The sequence below is a fragment of the Lontra canadensis genome, unplaced genomic scaffold (assembly GCF_010015895.1).
Source record: "Lontra canadensis isolate GAN:19392208 unplaced genomic scaffold, GSC_riverotter_1.0 scaffold2, whole genome shotgun sequence".
Classification (NCBI taxonomy): Eukaryota; Metazoa; Chordata; class Mammalia; order Carnivora; family Mustelidae; genus Lontra; species Lontra canadensis.
Genome location: NW_022630996.1, coordinates 505225 through 529967, shown reverse-complemented (window position 1 = coordinate 529967; position 24743 = coordinate 505225). Strand labels below are relative to the sequence as shown.

Below are 24743 nucleotides of genomic sequence, written 5' to 3'. Positions count from 1 at the left end.
TGCACATCCATCGTAGCATCCTTCTCTTCTGTGGAAACATGGAGCCTGGACAGGAGTTAGACAGCAAAACTTAGCTGAGTTATTTAAAAACATGTGCCTTTATCACCCTTGAACTTTCTGAAATAAAGAACAACACTCAGAAGCATCTAGATGTAAACGCTCCTGAAAATTTTAACATCCAAGGTGGTTCAAGCCTTTATTAAAGAAAACAGCACCGTTTCAAAACATTAAATCTTTTTAGGGATGGAACAAATAAAGAAAGTCGACCTCGCTCGCCTAAGGCCTTGCTCTTGGAATTAACATTGACATAAGTTCTTCCCTTTGGCTAATTTAGTGTTTATCTGCTCGGCATGGATGCACTCACAGCCTCGGACGTGCACCAGCAGCGTGCTTGACAGAGGGGGTGACCGCAGGAATAATGATGAGCCTGGAAAGCCCCATGGTCCTTCCGTCCCGAAGCACTGATACCGTTCACTCGTTCAGTACCGGGAGGCCCACAAATATACAACCACTTTACTTTCCACCCGGTGGCACGCTGACTTACGTTTAATTTTTGTAGAGGGCACAGGTCAATATTTTATTAGTTTCTTATATCATTACAGTGGGTTAACTCCACAGGAGATACCTGGGAAGAGATGAGAGAAGGATATATACATTGGAAACTTGCCCTTTCATTTGGCCTGTTGTGTAAGTCAATTTATTCTAATTTTTGCTTTGTTTTCAATATTTCCATGTGTCTAGAGCAGCCAATTCAGAATTGATACACCTATCAAAAGCCTCATGGCCTCATTAGCTTTTCGTAATTTGCTTTCAGGTTGGGCTGAGGGTCCTTGGCCGGGGAAAGGGTATTTCAGCAAATTTTCCTTATTTAGTTCCGAGTAGAAAGTAGGACCAAAAAAGAAGAGGCACCGCTCTCAGGTCCCGTGATTCCTCCCCTGCCATTGTCTTCCAGGCCTCCCGTGGCTTCAGACGGTGACCGTCTCTATACACAGAGGTGCGGGCACCGGGTTCAAGGACACAGGGCCTTGGTATACAGTGAAGATGTGTGATGAAGAGCCTGCTGAGGAAGACAAAGGGTTGTCCAGATGGTTCTAGGCTGTTCCACTAACAAGGCACTTTTCATATCTTTGAAGCCCAATGAGGATCGCCAAGAACCTCACACAGTGACATCTGGTTAGCATTAACCTCTTACGCATGTCCACCCCTTGACAGGAAAGTTCCAAAGAGCAAACGTTCCACGAGCCCGATGCGGATGAAGTCCAGTATTCACCAGCACCATCCGTGAGGCTTCTCCATGACATGAAGAACAACCAAAATGAGCCCAACGTCATTCAAAAGACACACGAGGAGAACACATATGCTAGAGGGATGACATTCAGTAGCCGATGATGGGTCAGGTGGGGGGCGGGGTGGCTCGTAAACGGAAGGGATGTGTGTCCTGGGAGGAGACAAGAGCTGTCCTCACTGTCCGTGTCATTTCCGCAGGTGGAGGGTCCTGCTCTGCCGCCCAGAACTATCGTAACAAGTTACTTGAACAACGTGCAAGTCATAGGAGCAGAATATAGATGGGGCTCCCGGGGGCTCAGTCCATTAAGCATCTGCCTTCAGCTCAGGTCATGATTTCAGGGTCCTGGGGTCGAGCCCTGCATCCATCAGGCTCCCTGCTCAGTGGGGGGTCTGCTTCTCCCTCTGCCTGCTGCTCCCCCTGCTTGTGCTCATGTGCACGCTCTCTCTAAAATAATAAAAAATAAAGAAAAAAAGAAAGAAAGAAAGAAAGAAAGGGCACATAGCTGCAGAGGGTAGTAGCAGTTTGGGCTGCTAACAAGGCCATGGCATGTAACAGGAGATTTCCCTTTGGGAAGGGGGGTGGGGTGGGTCTAAGCAGAGCCCCTCTGCCCCCTGGACTGGGATTGCCCAATTCAGAGGCTGTTCCTAAAACGTTAAGAAAAAGGAGCCCTTATTGACAAGCTCCTCTACTTCATAGCTCCACACTCCCTGGCAAGTTATTGAACTCTGTAGCCTCATTTGTGAAATGGGACTGCGGCTGCCTGTTTTAATGGGGTGTGTGTGTGTGTGTGTGTGTGTTCAGTGGAAACACACATGAAAACATCAAGCATCGTCTATCGTCCAGTAAATGCTTTTTCCCTCCTTCCTTCCCAGCTGCCTCCTCTTTCTTAAAAGCAAAACAAGTGAGGAAGCAGCTGTCGGGTCATTATCAACAGGGCCCTTCAGGATCAAGGCTCCTGTTCTATGTCTCACAGTTCAACCCACAGACCAAATCCTAGTGTTTCTGCGGGCAACGTGCGCCTGCCTCCAGGAGCCACAGTCCAGAGGAAAGGCCATCAATCACACAGACGCGAACCAAGGGCCAGTTGAAGTGTGCGCTTGTGCTGGGGAAGCACGGGAAAGGGGGGAATTAATCATCCCCGGGGCGGGGGGGGGGGAGATCAGAGAAGACTCACCAAAAGATCTGAGCTGTTCCTTAAAGGACCACATTATCTTACTTATTTTTTACTGCCAAGATTCAATATTTGCTCTTCTGCAATTCATAAAAGTTATACAGAGGAACCTAACGAGAAAATAAGTTCAACCCATCCAACTCATCTGATGTGAAACAGAAAAAGACTCTTAATGGATATGTCAACACTTCCCAGTTTTTCATTTCTTCTCAAAAGCAATTTCATCTGCAAATGCATTATGCACTCCCGGGCTAGAGAAGACCTCCATCGCTCGGCTCCAGGAAAATGTGTTTACTTCACTTTGCATTTCTTACCGCTCGTTGGAAAGCAGTTGCGACAGTCTGTGATGGGGTGTAGGGTTTGGGATGTCAGTCCTCCCTTCCCTTCTCCCCAACACAGCAAGGCTTACAAACCCAAGGCTGGAAAGTTCGTTCCCCCCCCCCCTCCCCAGCCCACGAAGCCCATAGATCATCTCTCAAGAAAATACATAAGGTTCCTGGATTTCTGCTTTGTCCGGCATGAAAACGGAAGTCCAGCCCGGGAGGCATCATGTTGTTGTTCCCATCCGTGGGCGCCGAAATCTCTCAGGAGGACTGCGATTCTAGAAGCTGGTTTTTAGTACAATAGGCCAAGCCGGTTGTCTGCCCGAACACGGGAAGCTGCACGCGGGTTTTTCTCGCACACAGATGGGTGTCGTCTCTGAAAAATAAATGCATCTCAGCATGCGGTCTGAGCTTCTGAAGGGTTCCAGGCTGCGCGTCTCTCCGCTCAGGAGACAGAAGCGCCCCGGGCTGGAGCGTGGGGGTTTGGGGGGCCGGTGGGGCCGGAGCGCGTCCTGAGCCTGTGTTGAGACGCCCTCTAGTGGCCAGTCGCCGGAAGCGGCGCGGAGCGGGCGGAAAGGGACACCTGCCTGGAGGCCATTTCTTCTTCTTCTTTTTAAATTTTGTTTTATTTTTTTTTTTCAGTGTTCCAAATTTCATTGTTTATGCAGCACACCCGGTGCTCCATGCCTTACGTGCCCTCCGTGGCACCCGTCGTTTTACACGCTCATCGCCTGTCATCCAGGGGCACGGGCTGTGCACCGGACCTTCGGGTCTGTAAATCGCAGCGGGCAGCGGGGTGTGGTGTTGCTCACACAAACCCGAGCCTGTGGTCGTGTTCCGAGGGCACGACCCAGGGACTGGGCTTGCACACGCGCATCTCACAGCTCCGCACCCCGCCCCCAGCCCCGGACGCTGGAGGGTCCCCAGAAGTGTTTGCTGAGTGACTGGGTCTGGGAACGAGTCGAGCTCATCACGAAGGAGGGGTGCGGGCCGCGCCGCGCTCTGCGTGATGCTCTGCGCTTCCTGAGGCTTGTCTGATGCGGGTTCTCCCCGCAGCCACCACGGAGGGAAGGAAAAGAACGAGCCGCCGCCCTCTCCGCCCCCCCACCCCCAGCACGTCTGACCTGAGGAAATGTGTTCCGAATGCTGGAGGGGACGACAACACAAAATCCTTGTGGGTAGAAGAGGGGGTCCAGGCCGGTAGTTCTAAAGCGAAGTGAAGGAAGAGCATCAAAAAGGAAGTGAAGGGGAGCGCCTGGGGGGCTCAGTGGGTTAAGCGAGGACTTGATTTCGGCTCAGGTGGTGATCTCAGGGTCGTGGGCTCGAGCCCCGCATTGGGCTCTGCGTTCAGCGGGACATCTGCTGGCAATTCTCTCTCCCTCTGGCCCTACCCCCGCCCCGCCGCCAAATAAATAAATCTTAAAAAAAAAAAAAAAAAAGGAGTGGGAGAGAATAAATATTCTGTTCATCTATCCAATAAACAGCTGCCACTCTGTCAAGCATCCTCCTGGTACTGTCACCCCAGGGACACCAGCAGAAGTCCCACCGGAAGAACAGACCGTAGAAATGAGCCCATCTTACCAGCCTGACTCTGCTTCCCCTTGAAAATGACATCAGGATCTGAGTTTTCAGGCCCGTGGTTGCCACCTGAGCTTGTGGGTCGAACCGCAGTAGTTGAACACCACAAATGCAGGGTTGCGGAGGCAGCAGTGAAAGGGCTGATGGGTTCCCCTAGCCTGCACTGTCTGGGCCAGCTCTGCAAACCTGTCCTGCTCCCGGAGATGGATGCTAAGGACGCTGGGGTCATAGAGATCAGAAGACCCATCGAAGGAGATGTAGTAACAATGGGAAGAGGGAAGGACATAGGGAGGAGGTGACACTTGGGTGACCCCGCTTTCCCTTCATTGTCAGAATTCTGTGCACCTGCTGGGGGCATCCTGGCAGCCTAGCTTTGCCGTGGCACGAGATCCAGGCCAACACAATGGAGAAGCTTACAATTTCAGCCCCACAGACCTCAGGGCTGTACCTCTTAGGATCTGCATCCTCTGAGGCATCATACCTGAATCCCAGGAGCTCAGTTTTCCCAGCTGTAAAATGGGGCACACAAGACTATGGGCCCACAGGCTTCTTGGCAGATTTCTTGAAATAATGCATATAAACTCCCGAAGGTGGGCTCTGACCTAGAGCTGACCTTCAAGAGATGCGAGATGCCACATTGATGAAGGGGATAGTGAGGAGAGGGAAGAAAGCTGAGAATTACCTCAGTCCATTTTGTGACGGCTTTCTCACACGCCCACGCAGATACACACGGACGCGCACACACGCACGCATACATGAAGACTCCTCTCGCGTGTCCCACATCATTTCCCCTTGTCTTTCCCTGCCCCTGTTCTTCTCCTGCCAATTTCTCCCATCCCTCCCCACTTCCTGCTTCTTCGAACAGGTTCCAAACACAGCATTAAAAGACGTTAGTTGTTTCCAGAAAGCCAAGCTTTACTGCTCTCTATAAGCCAGTGGACTGGCCATCAGACTGAGCTTCCAGACCCGTGGCATCTCCACCATGGTCTGAAGTCGCTCTGTATATAACGATTTTCTTGGGGCACCTTTCTGCTCTTTTACCTGGAACGGAGTTTGAAGGATGTGGTTATCCGTCCTCTGATAATGCCAGTTTTTAGACTCCATCCTGAATATTGTCGCGGCTGCCAAAACCTACACGCAAAGTAATATCGATACAGCCTCTGTACCAAAAAGGATGTGTTTGCGGAGTTCTTTCTTTTTTTAATATCAAGGACTTTAACTATATTACAGTTAAAATCAATAGAAATGTAACCTTTTCAACCACATAAAATGAGTTCATTTTTACTATTAGTCTTTTTCTGCCATAACAGTGTCGTGATTGCAAAAGGAACGGGGTCAACGTAAGCTTTATTGAAAGACCATTAAAGAAACAAACTCAGACTCATTTAAATACTGAAGCCAGTGCATGAAAAAGATCAATAAAGTAAAATCACCTGAGGCTGCTTTACTTAAACACCCCACACTTGAGAATCGTTCCATAGCCACAATTTGAGCGAACCTATACACCTGGAAGACCAGCCAATAAAGAAGAAAATGCTGTTTCGTTATGTGGGTTTCGGACCATAAAGCCCTTCGCTTTAGTCTGATTAGACATAGAGCATTTAAATTTTCTCTCAGTATTATAAAACATCACCTGGCAAAGAATCATTGCTCGATGGATGCCATTTACTTAGGAAAACCATTAGCTCCCTGGGTCAGGAGAATGACAATGATAGAAAACACCACTTCATTTCTTTAAAAAATAACAAACATAGAATCAGCTTGATTGAAAGGGAGTCTTAGCCTTGCAGGGAGTCAGGAAATTCTTTCTTTTTTTTATTAAAGATTTTTAAAAATTTATTTATTTGACAGAGATCACAAATAGGAAGAGAAGCAGACAGAGAGAGGAGGAAGCAGGCTCCCTGCTGAGCAGAGAGCCCGATGTGGGACTCGATCCCAGGATGCTGGGATCATGACCTGAGCCGAAGGCAGAGGCTTTAACCCACTGAGCCACCCAGGCACCCCCAGGAAATTCTCTTTCTAATAGCATTGAGCGTGGTGTCTTGCGCATGGTAAAGTGTATTAAATTGAATAGTTGCGACGGGCACCGTGGACTTGGAGCAGACCCAAAGTTCCTGGTCCCTCGGGTTCCCCATATCTGAGTGTGAGCATATCCTTCCACACGTCCTTCCCTAAACAGGAGAACAAAGGTCATTGTCACCGTCCTCTTCAAGTTCTTCCTTAGATCCTATAATGTGAATTATGAACTTGAGTTTGGTTAGGATGAGTTTAGAATCAAAATGGTCCTTAAGGGTTTTGAGTCCAAAACCTGGTGATCCAACCTGGAATCCCCACCTGTCCCTGCCTGACATCACCAGACACGGGAAACATTCTATTTTTACCTGAAAAACCATTTATTATGTTGTTCTAATTATAAAATTACATATATTTATTGTAGAAGGTTCAGAAAAGAACACAGGAAAATTAAGTTGTCCTGAGAGTTCTGTTGAAAGCAGGTACCTACGTGTTTCCATGAAAGCCACCTTGCCTACAAGGGCACTGGTAGGACACGTCTGTCTTCCTTCTCCACTGGTTCATTCCCATCAGCAAACAAACATGGGTATTTCTCTCCCTTAACACAAAGTTCTCTCCTGACCTCCCTCCCCCCATCTCTTTGTTTTCCTTGACAATAAAACTCCTGGAGATAGCTGTCTGTGCTCACCGTTTCAGGTCACCTTCTTCCAGTCTCCAGTGCTCTGGAAATAGAGATTTCTTTTTCCCAGTTACCTTTATTAAAGTGTCAGTTCCATGAAATGCAATGAGCACTTGCAATATACCAACTGAGGAGTTTTGACAGATGTGCACACCCAGGTAACCAAGACCACACTCCAAGTAGAGGACATTTCCAACACCCTGGAAGGTTCCCTCAACCCCTTTCTTGTTAATCCCCTCCAATAACCACCCCAAGCAACCACTCATCGAATTTCTATTTCCATGTGTACACAACCACATGTTCAGGGGCACGTGGGTGGCTCAGTCAGTTGAGCTTCTGAATCTTGGTTTGGCTCAGGTCATGATCACATGGGTCATGAGATCGAGTCTTCCACTGGGCTTTGCGCTCATCGGGGCGTCTGCTTGAGATTCTGCTCCTCCCACTGGCTCGCTCGCTCTCCCTCAGATAAGTAAATAAATCTAAAACTCCACGTTCATTTTTACCTGTTCCATAATTTTATATGCATCAACCATAGAGTATAGAATCTTTTACACCTGGTTCCTCTTACTCTGTGTAATCATTCTGAGATCCATTCTTCTTGTATTTTCATTGCAGGGAAGTCTTACATTTATGGATATAACACCATTGTGTTTATTCATTCACTTTTTGATGAAAAATGGTGGATCATTTCCAGTTTGGGAATATTATGAACAAACCTGTTACAAACATTTGCATACACACACACACACACACACACACACACAGAGGACATATATTTTTTCATTTCTCCTGAGTAAATACCTGGGGGTAGACTTGATGGGCTCTCTAGTTAGTATGCGTTTAGCTTGTTTTCTGTTTTCTGTTACTGCCAGCGAAGCTGGAGAATTCCGGTTGCTCCACACACGCACCAGCACTTGACAGTGTCAGTCTTTCTCATCACAGCCACTGAAGTGGGTGCACGGTACTATCTCATCTTGGTTGTAATTTTCATTTCCCTTCTGAGTAGTGGTGTTGAGCACCTTCTCATGTGCTTATTGGCCATTGGCAAGTCTTTCTTGAAGTGCCTGTTCTAATCTTTTGCCTCCTGTGTTTGTTGAAAAGCTTGCGTTCTGATTACTGAGTTACTAGAGTTTTTTATAGGGTTGGCGTACAATCCCGTAACCAGATGCATGCACTGTGAATGTTTTCCTATTTTCTCTTATGCTGATTCTCAGCCATGTTTTTCCCACTTCCTAAAACTACTCTCGTCAAGATCATCAGTGACCTCATCACTACTAAATCTAATTTTCATTTCCCGTATTACTCCATTTTAGGGCAATATTCAACACAAGTGATCCCTTGACTTTCAGAATGCTGTCCTGTTCTTGTATCCTCCTGTCTGGCTGGCCCTTCTGCTCAGTCTCCTTCACTTGTTCCCATCCTTTCTACCCTCCCTCGGTTGGTGCACTTCTGGGCTCAGCCTTCAGTCCTTTTCTCCCTCCTGTTTTTATTCACTCCTTTGGTGATTGCATCCCAAATTATTCTCTCAACCTGAACCTCTCCCAGAACTCCAGACTCTCACACATCACTCTGACTGCTGGTTGTCTAATAAACATTCAAACTCAGTATTTCCAAATCTCAACCCCATACCTGCTCCCCACTCCACCCCCACCCAAACCCCCATCATCTGTAGCCTTTCCAATGTCACCTGATGGCTACTTCATCCTTACAGCTGCTCAGGCTTAAATCCCCTGGAACCCTCCGCATATCTTCAGCTTCACTCCTGGCCCAGTTCACACAGTGGCTGGACAATAAAATCATCTGGAAGTCCTTGCATGGCATTAGGTATTAGGAGTCCTAGAAGGAGATAAGAGGATATAAGGATATAAGACTTTACATAAGACTAGAGTCTTATGCCAGGGTCTCCCTTTTCCCACGGGGAAACCCCCTCCTTGTCAGGTCACACTATGATCATCAGTCACCCATGCCCTCAATGCCTACAGGACAGGCGCACAGCTGGGCAGGTGTAACCTTCTTAGGAGTGTGCATGGGCAGTTGCTGCCAGCTGCTCTAGGGAGCGTGCTCACTTCCAAAGATCTGATCAATTGTATCCTTCCGGGAGGTGCTCATCTTCAAATAAAGTCCTTGTCTCTGGACCAGTGGCAATGAGGGTGCCATGTTGAGAACCTAACAATCAGAGAAGCCCCCCACTTCCGACCAGTACCAACTTCAGCAGATAAGCAATAGGACACCAGTAACATCAGTCACACCAGACTACCACCAGTTTCGCTATTTATCAGTTCACTAGACAGATGTTTCCTAATACATCGTCTTTATTGATGGCCTCATTAACACTCCCCCACATGACTCGCCCAGAATCCACCAGGAACCAAATTTAAACAACCCCTGAAAACACATGCTTGACAGATTGAGATTACGGGGCTAATAAAGACTAAAATAGAAATAGCCTCGATCATATTTGTCCTGTCTACATTGTTTCCCATCATTGCTCTCATTCGTGTTTCACTATCCTTTATACTTAAATATTAAAATGTTTGCCATTACATTATATGCTTTCAGCAACATGTTAATACCTGTTTTCAAAACCAACTGTTTCTAATTTTGCTTCGTGCTCTATTTCTTTGTTTTCTTTCTCCCTTTTATGAACCATTTATTTATTTTTCCTTACTCCTGGAAAGTCTTTTTACAGTCTCCCAGAATGTGCTTTGCCTTGAGCTCTTCAGGAAAACATGCCATCTGAAATGATTTACTTGACGCTAATGATGTAAATTATTACCTAAACCACCCACTATATGTCATGATTCAATTCAATGGTTACTGAAGTGACTTTATATATGAACGTGTATAGAAACCATGAGCTATGCTCATACTAGATCGCTAAGAAGGAACAAGGTGGTGTAATTACTAGAGATTAGTTCAGATATGGATTTTTAAGCCTTACCTTTATCTTTTGAATTCTCATGTGCAAATCACAACCTAGATTTTCTGACCAGATTCTTTGAAAAAACTGTATAGGGTTTAGGTCATTCCTCCTGTAAAAGTCTTTAAAATTAACGCTGTTGGGGGCACCTGGGTGGCTCAGTTGGTTGAGCATCTGACTTCAGCTCAGCTCATAATCTTGGGGTCCTGGGATCGAGCTCCCTGTTCAGGGGGAGTCTGCTTCCCCTTCTCTCTCTGACTCTCCCCTTACCCACCCCCCACCCCCACATACACCCCCACTCATGCTTTCTTTCATATATAAGTAATGCTTTAAAAGAAAATGAATGCTGTTAAAGAAATGCTATATCAGCTATGAAAGGAGAATAGTTTCTCTTATTCATTGAAATTTATAAAGACTATACAGATTTATTGATACAAAATCAGTTGTGTGTGTGTTTAACAATTTACGCTTTAAATAGTATTCGGTGTTTTTCCAGTAGGGGGAGTGTTAGGCTAGGGGAAGCAGATCAACATTTGAGAGCTAATTTCTTTTCCTTTTTACTATGGTGAGGGATTTTTTAATATAAAACATAAATCATCTAATAGACTCACTAATTCTTTTAATTGCATCAATACCACAAAACTCCAGTCTCACTGGACCTCCTGAGGCAGATCTGTTGTACTAGTTACATCACCATAGTAACGATGGCATAAGGACTTATCAGCCTTTCATTTTCAAATTGCTAATCAAGCCATCAGTGAAACCTCCTGACATCTCTGAGACAGAAATAACTCACACATAAAGCAAGGAAGGATCTGTGTCTTAAATCCTGTAGTTCTTAAGCCTTAAGCTTTTCTGGAAGAGAACCTTCCTTCTGAGTTTATTAATATTGGTTCAGGGCTGATGCTACCTCTTCTCGTCTGTGAACTTCAAGTCTTGACTCAGGGTTGAATACGAGGAGCCACGTTGGCTGAGAAACACACACATACGGCAGAGATGGCCCTGGTTAGGACGCGTGGGTCTGGGACCTGAACGTGAGGGAACCTTGCCCCAGCTTTCTAGAAAGCCCGGGTGGCCCTTCTTCCCCCCTGCGCCCTAATTAGGATCGGCTGCCGTGAATCATGGGCTGAAGGACACCTCCTAGTTATGCCTGGGAGCCCCGTCTTAGCAGGAGTCTGCTCAAAGCCCCAGGGACTCGTGTTTCCACAAAAACACTACTTGTTAGGCCCAGACTAGTGAGACCTGTTCGAAGGAAGCTGAAGTATTATCTGGCCCAAACTCCTTGTTCTATAAATGGAAAACTGAAGTCCAAGGAGTCTTTGTGACGCGTTGGATGTCAGCAGCTGTTGAGTGACAGAGCGAGGACCTGATCCCAGCCCTGTTCTCCCTCCCGCAGAACACACCTCCTCTCTCCCACTGGAAATCTGAAAGAGTCCCCATAGAGACTTTCACAGGAGAACAAGTCTCCCCGCTTCCCACCCTCCAAAGAAGAGAAACGAGGCCGTGGCAAACCAGGTGTTGGGGATGGTGGCGTGGTAATGAGAGAAAATCAATGAAGACCAGCCGTTTGTTCTCTCGGCCTCCCCACGGCCAGCTGGCTCATGCTTGGAGAGAACCCCCAGCTCCCATGTGCAAGGTGTTATCCATTCTAGAGAGGCCTGGGGCCAGTGGCTTCAGCTGGATCGTTCCTAGCTGTGGAGGCAAAGTCTACTTTGCTTTGTCTTGGAGTAGAAGGATCCCAGAGGCAGGCGCAGGCTTAAGGGAAGGGGCTAAGGCGATGGTGGCTGAGCCCAGCTCGTCAGGGCCCGGTGCTGAGGAGGAGGACCAGTGAGAGGTGAGTGCTCAGATACTAATTCCCAGACTGAGAAGTCCTCCGTTGTGTCTGGTGAAGGGAGAACAGAAGCGTTTGGTGGGGGGGGGAGGACACGGCACCTACGAGCTCAGAGTGAAGCGTGGGTAAGTCAACATGGTGCGTCCAACGGACTGAGCTGGGAGAGCTTGACTAGGGTCAGAGCAGAGAGGCAAAAGGGAGGAAGAGAACTCTCTGCTTTTCCTCTCTTGGCTCTAGGAAGACGCTACCTTCTCCTCTGATCTTGTCCTGAAGACACAAAGGCTCCCCAGCCCATGTCCCTGCAGGTAACTGAGTTATTCGTTTAAGTCCGCACTCGTGGCGGCCGGCTGCGTAACCCAGGCCATCCGTCAGCAAGCAGTTAGGATGGCTTGGCTGGTTCTTGTGCGTCCCACGGTTCCGCTGCAGAGGAAATTGTTCCTTGGCCTTTTTCTTCTCTTTAAGTATCTATGTGCCATATGGGCCCAAATCAAGGCAGAAGGCAGTGTGCCCTCTGACCGGATCAGCATCCCAGGGGGCCCCCTACCCTCCACAACCCTGCTTGTTCCTGGAATTGGAGGGACGGTCCCATGGCCTGACTGTATGCGCTGGGGAGAGGCCTGCAGGCCGGCCACCACGATGAGGCGCTTGTGGTCCCCAGACCAGGCTACACTGAGTAGTGGGCCAGCATCCACCCCCAGAGGCTCTGGGCACAGCAGGAAGTGTCCCCAAGCATAAAGATGCAGAGTCACGGATCAGCCATCCGTCTTCAAGGATGCATTCAGGTGTACTCGCCCAGACCTGGTGGCCGTGAGGTTCTCGGGGGGCTCCCATCACTGGGTCACCCACAGAGCCCTCCTCGAAGAACCCAGTTCCGATGGAACCAAAATCGAGGGTTCCTGGCCTTAAACATGCAAGCGTGCTCGCGGACACATCCATGTGCTCCGCCAGAGATGACTCATGTGTTAAACGCTCAGCACCTAAGATGATACAGGCCCATTTCAGGTAGGTCCTGGAAGGGCCAGGAGGTTTACTAGATAATGCCTACAGGAGAGGAACAGCCCCAGCTCCAAAAGTGAGGTTACTCCCCGGGATCTCCTGTCTGCTCAGCCCACTGCTCTGGGTTTCTGAAGCCGCTGCAGGCCAGGTGGAGGGGCAGAGCTCAGTCCTTGTCCTCATAGAGTCACCATCTAGCCAGGGGACAGAAAAGGACAGACTACAGCCCCGTGGCTGGTGGCAAACCCACGAAAACGCCACTGTTTTGCCTCCTACTCTCGTGTACGTTTACTGTGTCTTCTCCATTCACGGGACCAGTGACTGGGAGTCAGGGGGCACAAAACACTTAAGTGACTGAACCCCTGGGGTGGGGCTTGTGCCCTGCTCTTTCCCTTTCTTGGCTGTGAACAGCTAAGCCCTGAGGGACCCGTCTGTGGACCCTTCCCCCACCCCGCAAGGCAGGATGAGGTTAAGGTGGGAGAGAAAGGATGGTCCCTGTTCTTCAAACTCTTTCGCCTGTAACATCCATGGGAATTTCAGGAGGGGAGGGAGGGGGAGAGACGGGTCAGGGATGAGACGAGCTGATGGTTGTTTTCGCCCCTGATATCTGTTCGCAGTGGCCTTTCCTCTTGGCCGGCCTTCAGCGGGGAATAAAAACATCCATCAAGATGGTCTGCTCTGAATTCAGTGTGTCTGAGTTAATTCCACGTAGTCCCAAAACAAAGGGTTAGGAAATGAGGCAGGACATCCCTGGCCCTTGTCCAGAGCCCCGGAAACACGCCCTCGCCCTTGGGGCAATATTTTGTGTCACTTCGTATCTGGTGGGGCAGACGCCTCCTGCGGGGACACTGAGTCCAGGCTGCTCAGTCTCTCTTCTCCGTTCCTTCCCGGCTCCTCCGTGTCCCCCCAGATCATCAGCAGGGCTGGTGACATCCCTTCCAGCCCTGCCCAGGCCAACTGGGGCTTCAAAATGGAAATGAGCCAAAATGGTGAAATAAGACCTGAACAAACATTAAAGCTCTCGACTCAGTGTGTAGGACGCGCGCCCCAGCCTGAGTCCGTATCCTGGTAAATGCCGAACCAATTAATGCTCCCTTAAGGTCGTCCGGGGGCTCACAGAGTCACAGTCTTTAATTTTAATGGGCCTCCATTACACAATCTCTTATTGCCTCTTAACTGCCAGTGAAATGACCACCAGCTAAATGTACAGCAAAATAGCTCACTCGGACCCCAAAGAAATTAACTTGAAATTATAACACTTAACCATGGCGAATGCACAGGGGCTCATTCGGAAAGAGGCGGCCCCCTGGCAACAGGAGAGAAATGATACGGTGACACGTGTCCTTAGGCTTCCGCAGGTTGAGCTTTTCTTGCCTTGTCCGATTTACTGCAGTTTCTCCTTCAAATGTAAATATGAAAAGCCCGGAAGCCTCTTCCCGAGTTGCGAGTTGCGATGCCTGGGCTGGTTCTGGAGACTGCGGGGGCTGCTTTCCATTTGGTCTCTGCAGCGAGATGTAGCTGGGTTAGAACGCGGTTCTGCCACTTGCTCTGACTTTGGATGCTTTTTGTATTACCAGAAGGGAACACCGAGCCAATATACAGTAAGACGTGAAAAGCCTAGCAACCGGTGCATACAGTAGTTGCTCAACACCTGCTTCCTCCTTTCCTAGAAGAGATGTCTAGGTCCAATCAGAGATGGAAACCACGCAGTTGGTTAAACATGGGGTGTTGGATACAAGAATTAACTACAATAACGGAATATTCTTGATAGAAGGAAGCTCCAGTAGAAGTTCATTGAGCCCCGCATTGAGCTGAGGGAGGGGGCCCCCGCAAGGACAAACGTGGAGGTATCCGACGTTGTTGAAGAAGGCATGGTGGTTCGAACCTCCTGATAGCAGAGGGCTCTGGTTTGGCCCCCCTGGAGCTGGTCTGGTTGCTGGACAAGCAGTAAGCCAGCCTCGGGGTGCAGGTGGGGAAGCAGGTGCGTGGCAGCGGGCGGTGTGCGCATGCGCATGTGGCAGGAGCCCGAAGGCCTCTGGCAACACGTGGGCCGTGGTGGGTGCGGGGGAGTCTCTAGGGCCTCTTATTTCGCATCTAGAGGGCTTGTCACGGGGCTGCACGGTCACAGACCGATCACACCCCGGGCCTGTGGCTGGGGCGGACCTCCCTTCCCGCATGAATTAAGACTTAGGGGAGTTTGTGACGTTTACAGATCAGAGCCAGGCAGGATCACCGATATTCTAAATGGCAGAATCAAGATTCAAAAACTTTTGCTTTGAAACAAAAGAAAACAAACTTAATGTAAATAAATGTAAATTTTAGCTTTTGGTCCAGGTTCCCAATTGCGTATATGTAGGAATGGGAAGAGTTGAAAGGAACCTATGGAGACAAAAGTAGGAATTTACTTCATTGTGAGCACAGCGCAAACATTATTTAATGGCTGCCTGAAAGCCAAGCCAGCCTGGTCTGGATCCGTACAAACAGTTAAGGAAAAGAACGTAACCCGGCTGGGTGGGTCAGGCCACATCTGGGACTGATTTCACTGTGTGCACTGCTTTACCGGTGCCTCGAACATATGTCAGCACAGTTTTACTGAGGACCTACTATGTGCTAGACACTGCACTGGAACAAAAGACACAAGAAATCTTAAAGTCTAAGCACTGAAATTTGAGAGTTTTTAAGATTATGCTCAGTACATTGATAAAATGGAATACCAGTCATTCCTGACAAATGATGTAGTTGTTTATCGAATCACAGAATTTCACAATACGTCTTTAAGGAAAAGTAAATGCAAAACAATGTATGTAGTTGGGTTCCATCCAGTTGTAAAAAATCAAAAGTATATACATTAAAAAGTTGACTTGATAAAAAATTAATTATCCGGGCACCTGGGTGGCTCAGTTGGTTAAGTGTCAGCCTTCGTCTCAGGTCAGGATCTCTGGGTCCTGGGATTGAGCCCTGCATCAGGCTCTCTGCTCAGCAGGGAGTCTGCTTCTCCTTCTCCCTCTATGCTCTATCTCTCTCTCTCTCTCAAATAAATAAAATCTTTTAAAAAAAAACTAATATGACCAGGTGGGGGTTATTTTCAGTAAATCTATACTATTATTTTCTCTATAATGACAATATACTGTTTGTATCCATTTTTAAGTTCTTTAGCAAGACAGATAAAAGTATAAAAAGTATTTAGGGGAAAATCATGGCTGTGAAGAATTCAGAGTAACCTATTATGTTGGCATTCTATCGTTATCTTTTTTGACCACAAAAACTTTCTGGCCACAGAAGTGGAGCGACAGCGGCAGTTGCCCATATACACCACCAGATGGCGCCAAAGTAGCTAGCTAATATTTAACGCCCGGAGTAGCAACTTGATGAGATTTAAAATATCTAAGCTTCTCTGGCCAGAATAAGGGTTTTGTTAATGATGCACTTAAAATTATAGAAAACGTCTCAGAATTATACTTGAGCATGCCAGTGTTTGCTTTCACAGTGTTTTTTGAACCTGTTACAATGCTATACCATAACTTAATGGTACTGGCTCTGCGGGTCAGATATCCCCGAAATTCCTGAGATGGGATGAGTCTTTGACTCTGACCCCCCGCTTTCAATAACCTCTCGGTTTCTCATAAGCCACTTCAGGAGTCAGGTGGAGATAGGCAGTCACAATGAAGGAGCCTTCCTCCAGGAAGCCGGTTCTCCATGTGGCCAGTGAGATGAGCTCACTTCCCAGCACTGTTTCCAGCAGCCCAGCTTCCCACAGCTTTGCCCATCTCAGTGGCTACTAGCAAGGACCCGGGAGTGGGTCCGGCTTCTGGGGTGTTGCTGTTGCCTTCAGCAGGCCGCTGCTCGCCTGCCTGTGCTGGGAAGGAACACAGTGCTTCCGCTGACCCCCACAGCACATGATACTTACCTGAGCAGGTAGAAAACTCACCTCAGAAAAGCGAGAAGCTACAAAAGTGATTCTCCACAAGTGGATGCAAATAGGCACAGAAAACTCTAGGCGCTCCCAGTGGGGAAAACACCACTAGACTGTATGAGTTGTAAAAGGACAGCTAAGGCAGGAAAACCCATGTCGGGGCTCAGAGGACAAGACAGACTGATTCTGGGACACCAGAATTTGTTCTTTGTTCTTTGTTTTGTTTTGTTTTTAATTTATTTGGCAGAGAGAGATCACAAGGAGGCAGGCGGGGCGGGGGGGGGGGAAGCAGGCTCCCCGCTGAGCAGAGAGCCCAACGCAGGGCTCAATCCCAGGATCCTGCGATCATGACCTGAGCCGAAGGCAGAGGCTTTAACCCACTGAGCCACCCAGGTGCCCCCAGAATCTGTACTTTGTACATGAGAAATGGAATCAGAAATGTGCATTGCTCTGGGAGCCAGTATCTGTAAGCTCTTTGCACTTGCTTCATTTTTCTCTCCCTTACCGCAAACTCACCTCCACGTGGAAGGAACCAGCCCAGCTAGAGCAGATGTGCCTTTGTCCCCTTCCAGGCTCAAATGTCCCTGCCCTGTGGGGGCATCCTCTTGATAAGCAAAAAAAAAAGAAAAACAACAAAACCCACCATGTATATTTACCCAATTTGAATTTCAGCATTTGACTATATATTTATGTACATATTCATATTTGAATATACATATCGAAGGTCAGTATTGGTCTGAAAGCTGATGGTATGGAAAGGCAAATACAACAGGACAGTAAGTGGATCTTAAAGAAAGTTCATTGTTATAGATGCAGCATTTTCTATCTCAGGGGTTAATGCTGGAGATCGGATCGAGCAGATTTTACTCTGTTAAAATGAGCAAGGATCTTAATCCAGCAGAAAATGTGCACAGATTATCCACAGAAAATGTGCATAAGCTGAAGAACAATTTATAAAGAGGTTTCACTTACCAAGCTCAGAATGTTGTCAAATAACGCCAGAGAAGGAACAGACGGGCTTCGTGTTTGTTGAGGCCGGTATTTCAGAGTCCACCCCGATGAAGGAAGGTATCTGGACCCCAGGGTTCAGAGAGGGACTCATCCTGCTGGGAAGACTGGATTCCAGGGCAAGTTAGCAACAGTCTTCTGAAAGTGTCTCTTGTTTTCTTCCCACAGCTCGATCACTATCCTTCTGTGAGTTACCATCTGCCAAGCTCGGCTGACACACTGTTCAATTCTCCGAAGTCACTCTTTCTAGGAAAAGTTATAGGTAAGAATTCTGTGCTTCATGTATAAACATCTGATGAGGATATGTTTGGTATAAGAATTCTGTTAGGTGATGTGAATCTGGATTTTTAAGTTATCAGGTCGATTTCTGCCCTTGATTCAATCACCAACACCTCAGTACAAGAGAGGGTTTGCTAGTTTTCTCAGTGATGTGGAAGAAAAGAAGGGTGTTATCGGATCATCTTTGGGGTGTTTTGCCTTTGAAACATGTTGTGATTGGTGGTTGGGGCTTCTGTGTCGGTGAAGGCCATGGGACCAAGATCATTTGGTGTGCAACAGATGCTAAAACAGAGGTAAAGCCAAGTGTCTGCTCCCTGCTGCTTTATGTGAAATTTACACATTCATTTATTTGAGATACATCCCAGCAGTATTCAACTTTGTCTAAGCACATCAACATGGTTCTGTCTTCCTCTCACTCTGAGAAAGCTGGCTGGTATCATTTTCAAATTAGAAGGCCAACAAGGATTGGAAAATGTTGGTAGAACCCCCACCCCCTATGTGTGATTGTGACTCTGAGAGTCACTCTTGCCCCTTTCTTACCATAGATTGGCACTGTCCGAATTAAAATACCAATGTGCTTGGTTACATATTTTCAAGTGATTGATGTAGAGTCAATGAAAGAATTTTTTTTCTTTCTTTCTTTCTTTCTTTTTGTTTTTTTTTTTGTTTGTTTGTTTGTTTTTTTACTATGAGAACTAATATTGTGAGTCAAGAATGAAAACAGTAAGATGGTGGGTAGTGGGTGGGCCAAGGAGAAGGGGAGTCTGTGTCCAGCAGGTAGTGGTGGTCAGAATGTCATTAATTTTAAAAAGTGCTCATTTTAAAAGATGGGGGTGGGAGGAATAGATAATTAAGAGAATAGAAGACCCAACTGGTAAGTTCCTGGACTTAGAACCAGGAACATGCAGGTCAGGGCTACAGATGAGCAGAGCCGCATACGAGGCCCCAGAGGAAAAGGCCACATCCTGGGGAAAAAAGATGGGAGGGGGCCCTTAGCTCAGTGGACAGGTGGGAAAGGAAGGACAGCTGAACATTCACATGGTAGACATGGTGCTATACATTTTCCCTGTGTAAACGTGACACTAAATGTCACAACTGTTCCAAGGAAGCCAGACCTGTGATGATCAGTCCCATCTGTAGGATGAGGAAACAACCCGAGAGAACCATTCCCCAAAGTTACTGAACTAGGATGTGGTACAGTGGAGTTTTGAAGGTGGGTCTCTCTTGAGGACAGTCCACGGCCTCAAGCAGAACAAAAGATCTTGTCCAGAAGGGAGGCAGCTGGAGGTCAGGGGATGCCATTCATCAACAAGAGACAGCCGTTTAGTGGAGGAGAGCCTTGGCATTTGGGAGACATCATATGTCCTGAGACACTGGTGAGCGCCCACATCTTGCCACAGACTTTCCTACAATTCAGTCAGGAACCATTGAAAATGTTACTTCATCCTTTCAGGGCCGTAATGATCCCATCAGAACAAACTGCACCCTATGACAGTCTGATACGCCCAGAGACACTGGGCTGTGATATTCCTAGAGTGACATCTGCCATGCGCACCTGAAACAGTGGGCTCCTTGCTTCATGACAGTCACAACATCACGTTTTGACAGAAATGTTGAGGGACTGCTAAGTCCCCCCCCAGAAGTAACACTGTCTGGCTCATCAGTATTTCAGGCCGTGTGATTCAAGTCACACTTGAGCAAAATTACAATATACATTGTAGCATGGACCGTCAAGGTCATGAACAAATAACATCATAAAGGCAGCATCCTCTGTAATTGAGAATTTACTGGGCTATAAATCTGTGCCAAGTAAAATGCATAACTTGAACCTCAGGCATAGAAGGGTCAACCCAGAGTTTTCTGTACCCTAGAGGACAATTTTGCTGTGCACGTAAACTAACCAAGCACGTGGCAACAAGTTATGTCAAGAACATGGGAACACCTGTAAGGAATTGGCTGATCCCAAGGTCAGATGGCACCGTGGCATCGTGCACACAAGAGGAAGGTAGGAGCTGCCCCTGGTCCCCGGGGCACCGATGTCCCCTGACTGTTGTCTATACCAGCCCGGGAGCTCCATGTGGACCAAGGCAGTGACTTGTCATCCCACTGTCTCCTAACAGGGAGCAAGCGCTCAAGAACCATTTGTTGAATTAATACAGAGTAAAGGGGGAAAGATACAGAAGGCATGCCATTGAAAAGGGGAGACAGTGGGATGACGAAGCTAATACGGTCAAAGAAAATCAGCACGGAGGCAAGATCTGCGGTTCTCATATACCTTGCAGTCTGGTGTTTCTGAAAGCAGGTGTCCAATAATAATGGAGTACAGAGAATATAGGCTTTGGAAACAGGCAGAGCTGATGTCTTAGTTCCAGAATACCACAGACTGGGAGGCGTAGGCCACAGACATTTCTTGTGGTTCTGAAGGCTGGGAAGTCCGGGAGCCAGCAGATCAGGTGTTGGCTGAGCCCCTCTCCTTGGTTGGTAGGTGGCCATCTGCTCCGTGTGTCCACGTGCAGTGGAGGGAAAGGAAGCAAGCTCCCTCCTGTCCCTTCTTACAAGGGCGCTAATGTCATTCATGGCGGCTCCCTGATCGTGACCTAATCACCTCCCAAAGTCCCCACCTCCTAATGTCATCACATCGGGGGTTAGGATTTCAACACAGGATTTGGGGGGGACACAGCATTGGTCCACAGTCACTGGTTTTATTTGAATCCAGGCCTTGCCTCTCATTAGCTTTGAACCCTTAGGCACATTCCTTGAACCCCCGAGGGCTGGATTCTCGCAGACTGTTTTTGTTGGTTTGTTTGTTTGTTTTTAACTAATCAATCTGTAGCAGCCAGATCAGTGCCTAGCATATAGAAAGTCCTCAGAAAATTATTCACAGAGTAAATGAACTACTCGTTTAGTATTAAGCTAATAACATCTTAGGAAGTACCCAACACAATGCCTAGTACATAAAGAAAGAAAAAAAATGCCTTTTGTTGATGCCATCTGTGCAGTCATTATGGTCTGTGTTGTAAGCAGAATCCTCTCTGTAATTGCCCCAGTGTCACCCAGACCTCTGTTACCCTCATTGTTCGGAGGAAGGGACTGTGATTGAGAAAGGTTACATTATTTCCTTGAAGCAGAATTTCCCAGCACCGCACTGTTGCCATTTTGGGTCAGACAGTTCCTTGCGGGGGTGGGGGGGCTGTTCCATGCATCATGGGACAGTTACAGCATCCCCGGCCTCTACCAACTTATGCAAGGAGCATCCCCCAGCTGTGGCAGCCAAAAATGTCTCCAGACACTGTCACAAGTCCCCAGCAGGGCCAAGTCAACACCAGCTGAGAACCACTGGCTTCCAGTCCGCCAGCTGGTCTTTGGTGGAGGTGGGATTTGAACCGAGAGGAGTGTGACACCAAGAGTTATGCGTTGCTTCCTGAGAACACCTGCTCTTTCAGAAGGATGAAGAAGCAGGGAGGGGAGCTGATACCCTGAAGACAAATTCTGTTAATACAGTCAAAGGAATCATAGTGAGGGCTACAAAGACTTGTAGGCACCTGGGGAGGCTAACCATTGGCCACTTCCTGAAGCAAATATTCCTTAAATATTTGGCCATTTAGTAGAAGCCGGATTGGTGAGAAACATTTTTTAAGTTCCCCTTTGAAAGAGACATACACTTCAGTGAGAACCGGCCAATATGCACTCACCAGCTCTGTAAATATTCACCTGTAAGGACAGACTGAACTTCAGCCGGATCCCCTCACGCATTCTAGTGAGGTTCGACACCCCCTAGAGATGGTGCCCCCAAGTTATTGCTTTGTTGGGTCAGCTGCTGATCAGAAACCGATCCTATCGGAGAAGGGAAAGGAGATGGAGCTAAATAAATAATAGGACTTCACATGGGCTCTTTGATGAGCAATGCTTGAAAAAGGATGGAAGAAAGACTACCTTGTCAAGGACAAGTGTGATCTTTCTAAAGGGAATGGAAGATATATATTTATTTAGAAATAAAAATGTGATCACTGTCAGCCAACATCAAAATTTTAGAGTGGATTGCTCCCTTTCTGAGTCCTTCTAGAAGGAAATCAGAATCACAAGAAACAAAGTTTCACAAAAAAGAAATTTCACCAGCCATCGTTATATCCATTTTGTATCATTTACTAGCTGAGTGATGTCACAGACTTTATGTATCTATTTTCAGCAACAGATTTAATAGTACCTCAAAAACTCTTTAAGTCAAGGGAGAGAAAGATAAGTGGAACCTAAAGCAGGATCCCTGTTTACTTCTTTTTTAACATTTCATTTATTTATTTGACACGGCAGCTGGGTGGGGGGAGTGGGGGGGAGTATACAACCAGGGGTGAGTGGCAGGCAGAGAGAGAGCAGGCTCCCACTGAACAAGGAGCCCAATGTGGGAATCCATCCCCAGACCCTGGGATCATGACCTGAGCCAAAGGCAGATGCTTAACCAACTGAGCCACCCAGGTGCCCCTTTCTTAACATTCCTATCAATGGAAAAAGACATAAGTAGAATGGTCATTAAATTTGCAAATGACACATAGCTAATGAAAGGAATATTTAACAAGCTAGGTAATAAAAAAAAAAAAAAAAAAACTTCAAAAGCCTCTTGATGGCCTAGAAAGATAGTATAAAATAATGGCATGAAATACAATGAAGATAAACTTAAAAACTCCTGCATTCAACCAAAAAAAAAAAAAAAAAAAAAGAAGAAGAAGAAAAAAAAAGACAGACATAAATGGAAGATGGAAGACCCTTGGTATCATGAAAAAGACTCGGGTTGGTTTTCTGGTGAGTTTGGTGTGAGCCAGTATTATGTGGTGATTGATATTTAAATATCAATCAAGTACTATACTGAGCTATATTAATAAGAGAATCATGTCCAGAGCAGAGTACAGTTAGACCCCAGCAGGATGTCATGTCCTATTCCTAGGCCCCTCATTTTCAGATAGATACTAATCTTCTGAGGAAAAGCCCAGATGAACTAAAGGCCCCCCACAAAGAAAAATCAGAAAGCCTGGGGATATTAAGATATGATTAAAAAGGCATGAGAGAATCCATTTCCAGTCTTTGACAGCTGTTACCTGGACAGGTGAGACCCTGCAAAGGCTGACTCACCAGGACCAGAGAAGACTAGTGAGAGCAAGACTTCGGTCCCTGCAAGAACTTCCCGATAATTACCGCTGTTGAAGAATGAGCAGCCGCCATTTTGAGTGGACTCCCCACTATGGAGAGTCCTCAACAAAGGCTCACTGGAAATTCCTCTGTACTTTGAGTTTTCTGGATGGAGTGAGGCCAGATTAGAGAAAGCCTAAAAAACCCTTGAAACAGTGTAATTTGTGATGGGAGTAACTTTTTTTTTCAAAAAGGTGAGAAATACAGTATTACAGGGGAGAAGTTCCCCCTGTTCCGTGTGAAAACTGACAGGATAATTCGATTCAGGGCTCCTTGACATACATCCCTCCATGCTCTGGATGCAGTAGAGATGTGGATGAGAAGAATGTCGCTGTATGTTAGTATAATAGGCAGCCTTTGCTTTCAGGATAGCAAATTCGTTGTAATTTTAATTTTAGGAAGGTATTTCTGAGCCCTTGTTTATTATTTTTTTCAAATTAACTATTTGTGCCAAGGCTATAAATCACTATAATACAAAATCATAATAAGGTAGATCTATATTATAACAAAAAGGCAACAGTTCCTCTGTGTAAGTTTGAGAAGCTGTGTTTGGAAGAAATTGAATACTGATGCAGGGCAACTAGCGCTTTACTGAGCATTGCTATTTGTCAGTGGCGGCAAAATTAGAAGTGAACATCTGTCCATTCGAATTTAATAGGGTTTGTAAGTCTTGTTAGTCCCAGATCGTAATATTCCCCAAACCGCCATTATTTAAAATAACTCTGATAGTAGATATACCTATTGGATAGGAACTATATTGCATTACATCCTAAAATGTGAATATTTTGATCTTTTGATAAAACACCCTTATTCTAGGGCTTTCCAAAACTTTCTGGAACTTTGGCAAAGCCTTCAGCAGGAAATGGCATACTTCTGTCTCCATTCACTGGGGAGGTGGTATACTGTGGTAAGCATTATGCTGCTCACTGAGTATTTCTGGCCAAAAAGTTATGAGTAGAAAAGACATATGCAATGTCTGGACTAGAATATTTCATTGTTGGTGCAAGAGTCTGCGGAGTCCTTCTGTCCCTTTGTCATGGGGACGGGAAAACCTGAAGACTATGGTGGTTCCATCACCTGGATCCCTCTGTGACCACCAGGAACAGAGAACCCTGTCAACTTGTGACATATCAATAGGAAGGAAGGAAGGGAAAGAGGAAGGGAAGGGAAGACAAGACTGACTCTTGCTCTTTTAAGCTACTGAGAACTATGGGGCTATTTGTTACTGTGGCACAGCCTGGCCAATCCTGACAGAGCTGAGAGCAGAACTTTGCTATCATACACTTGGGATTTCATTCTTCATTTCTGACTTGCAGACTGTATGACTTCGCATCGTCACTTACCGTCTTGCACATTCTGTTTCCCTATGTGTAACCTAGGAATAGGAACAGTCCATAATTCACAGGATTCAGCAGAATAACGTGTTTAAGAGATAGCACAGGGTCTGCTGCATAGTATGTGTGTAGTAAACATTATTTGTTTTTATTCAGCCATCATTAGGCAAGTATGTAGCTATCCTGTGTCGTATACCAGGCATTTCTATGCCATTGATACACCAGGGGTGTTCCA

At 46.8% G+C, this 24743-nt stretch overlaps 1 protein-coding gene across 1 annotated transcript in view; it reads left to right on the top strand.

Annotated features, from left to right (window-relative positions):
* CNTNAP2 (contactin associated protein 2) overlaps window positions 1–24743 on the top strand; it is a 1928204-nt gene that overhangs the window by 1792550 nt on the left and 110911 nt on the right. Inside the window, exon 21 of the mRNA XM_032866749.1 lies at window positions 17886–17979. Coding sequence (XP_032722640.1) covers window positions 17886–17979 — 94 coding nt within the window. The remainder of the gene's footprint in view (window positions 1–17885; window positions 17980–24743) is intronic.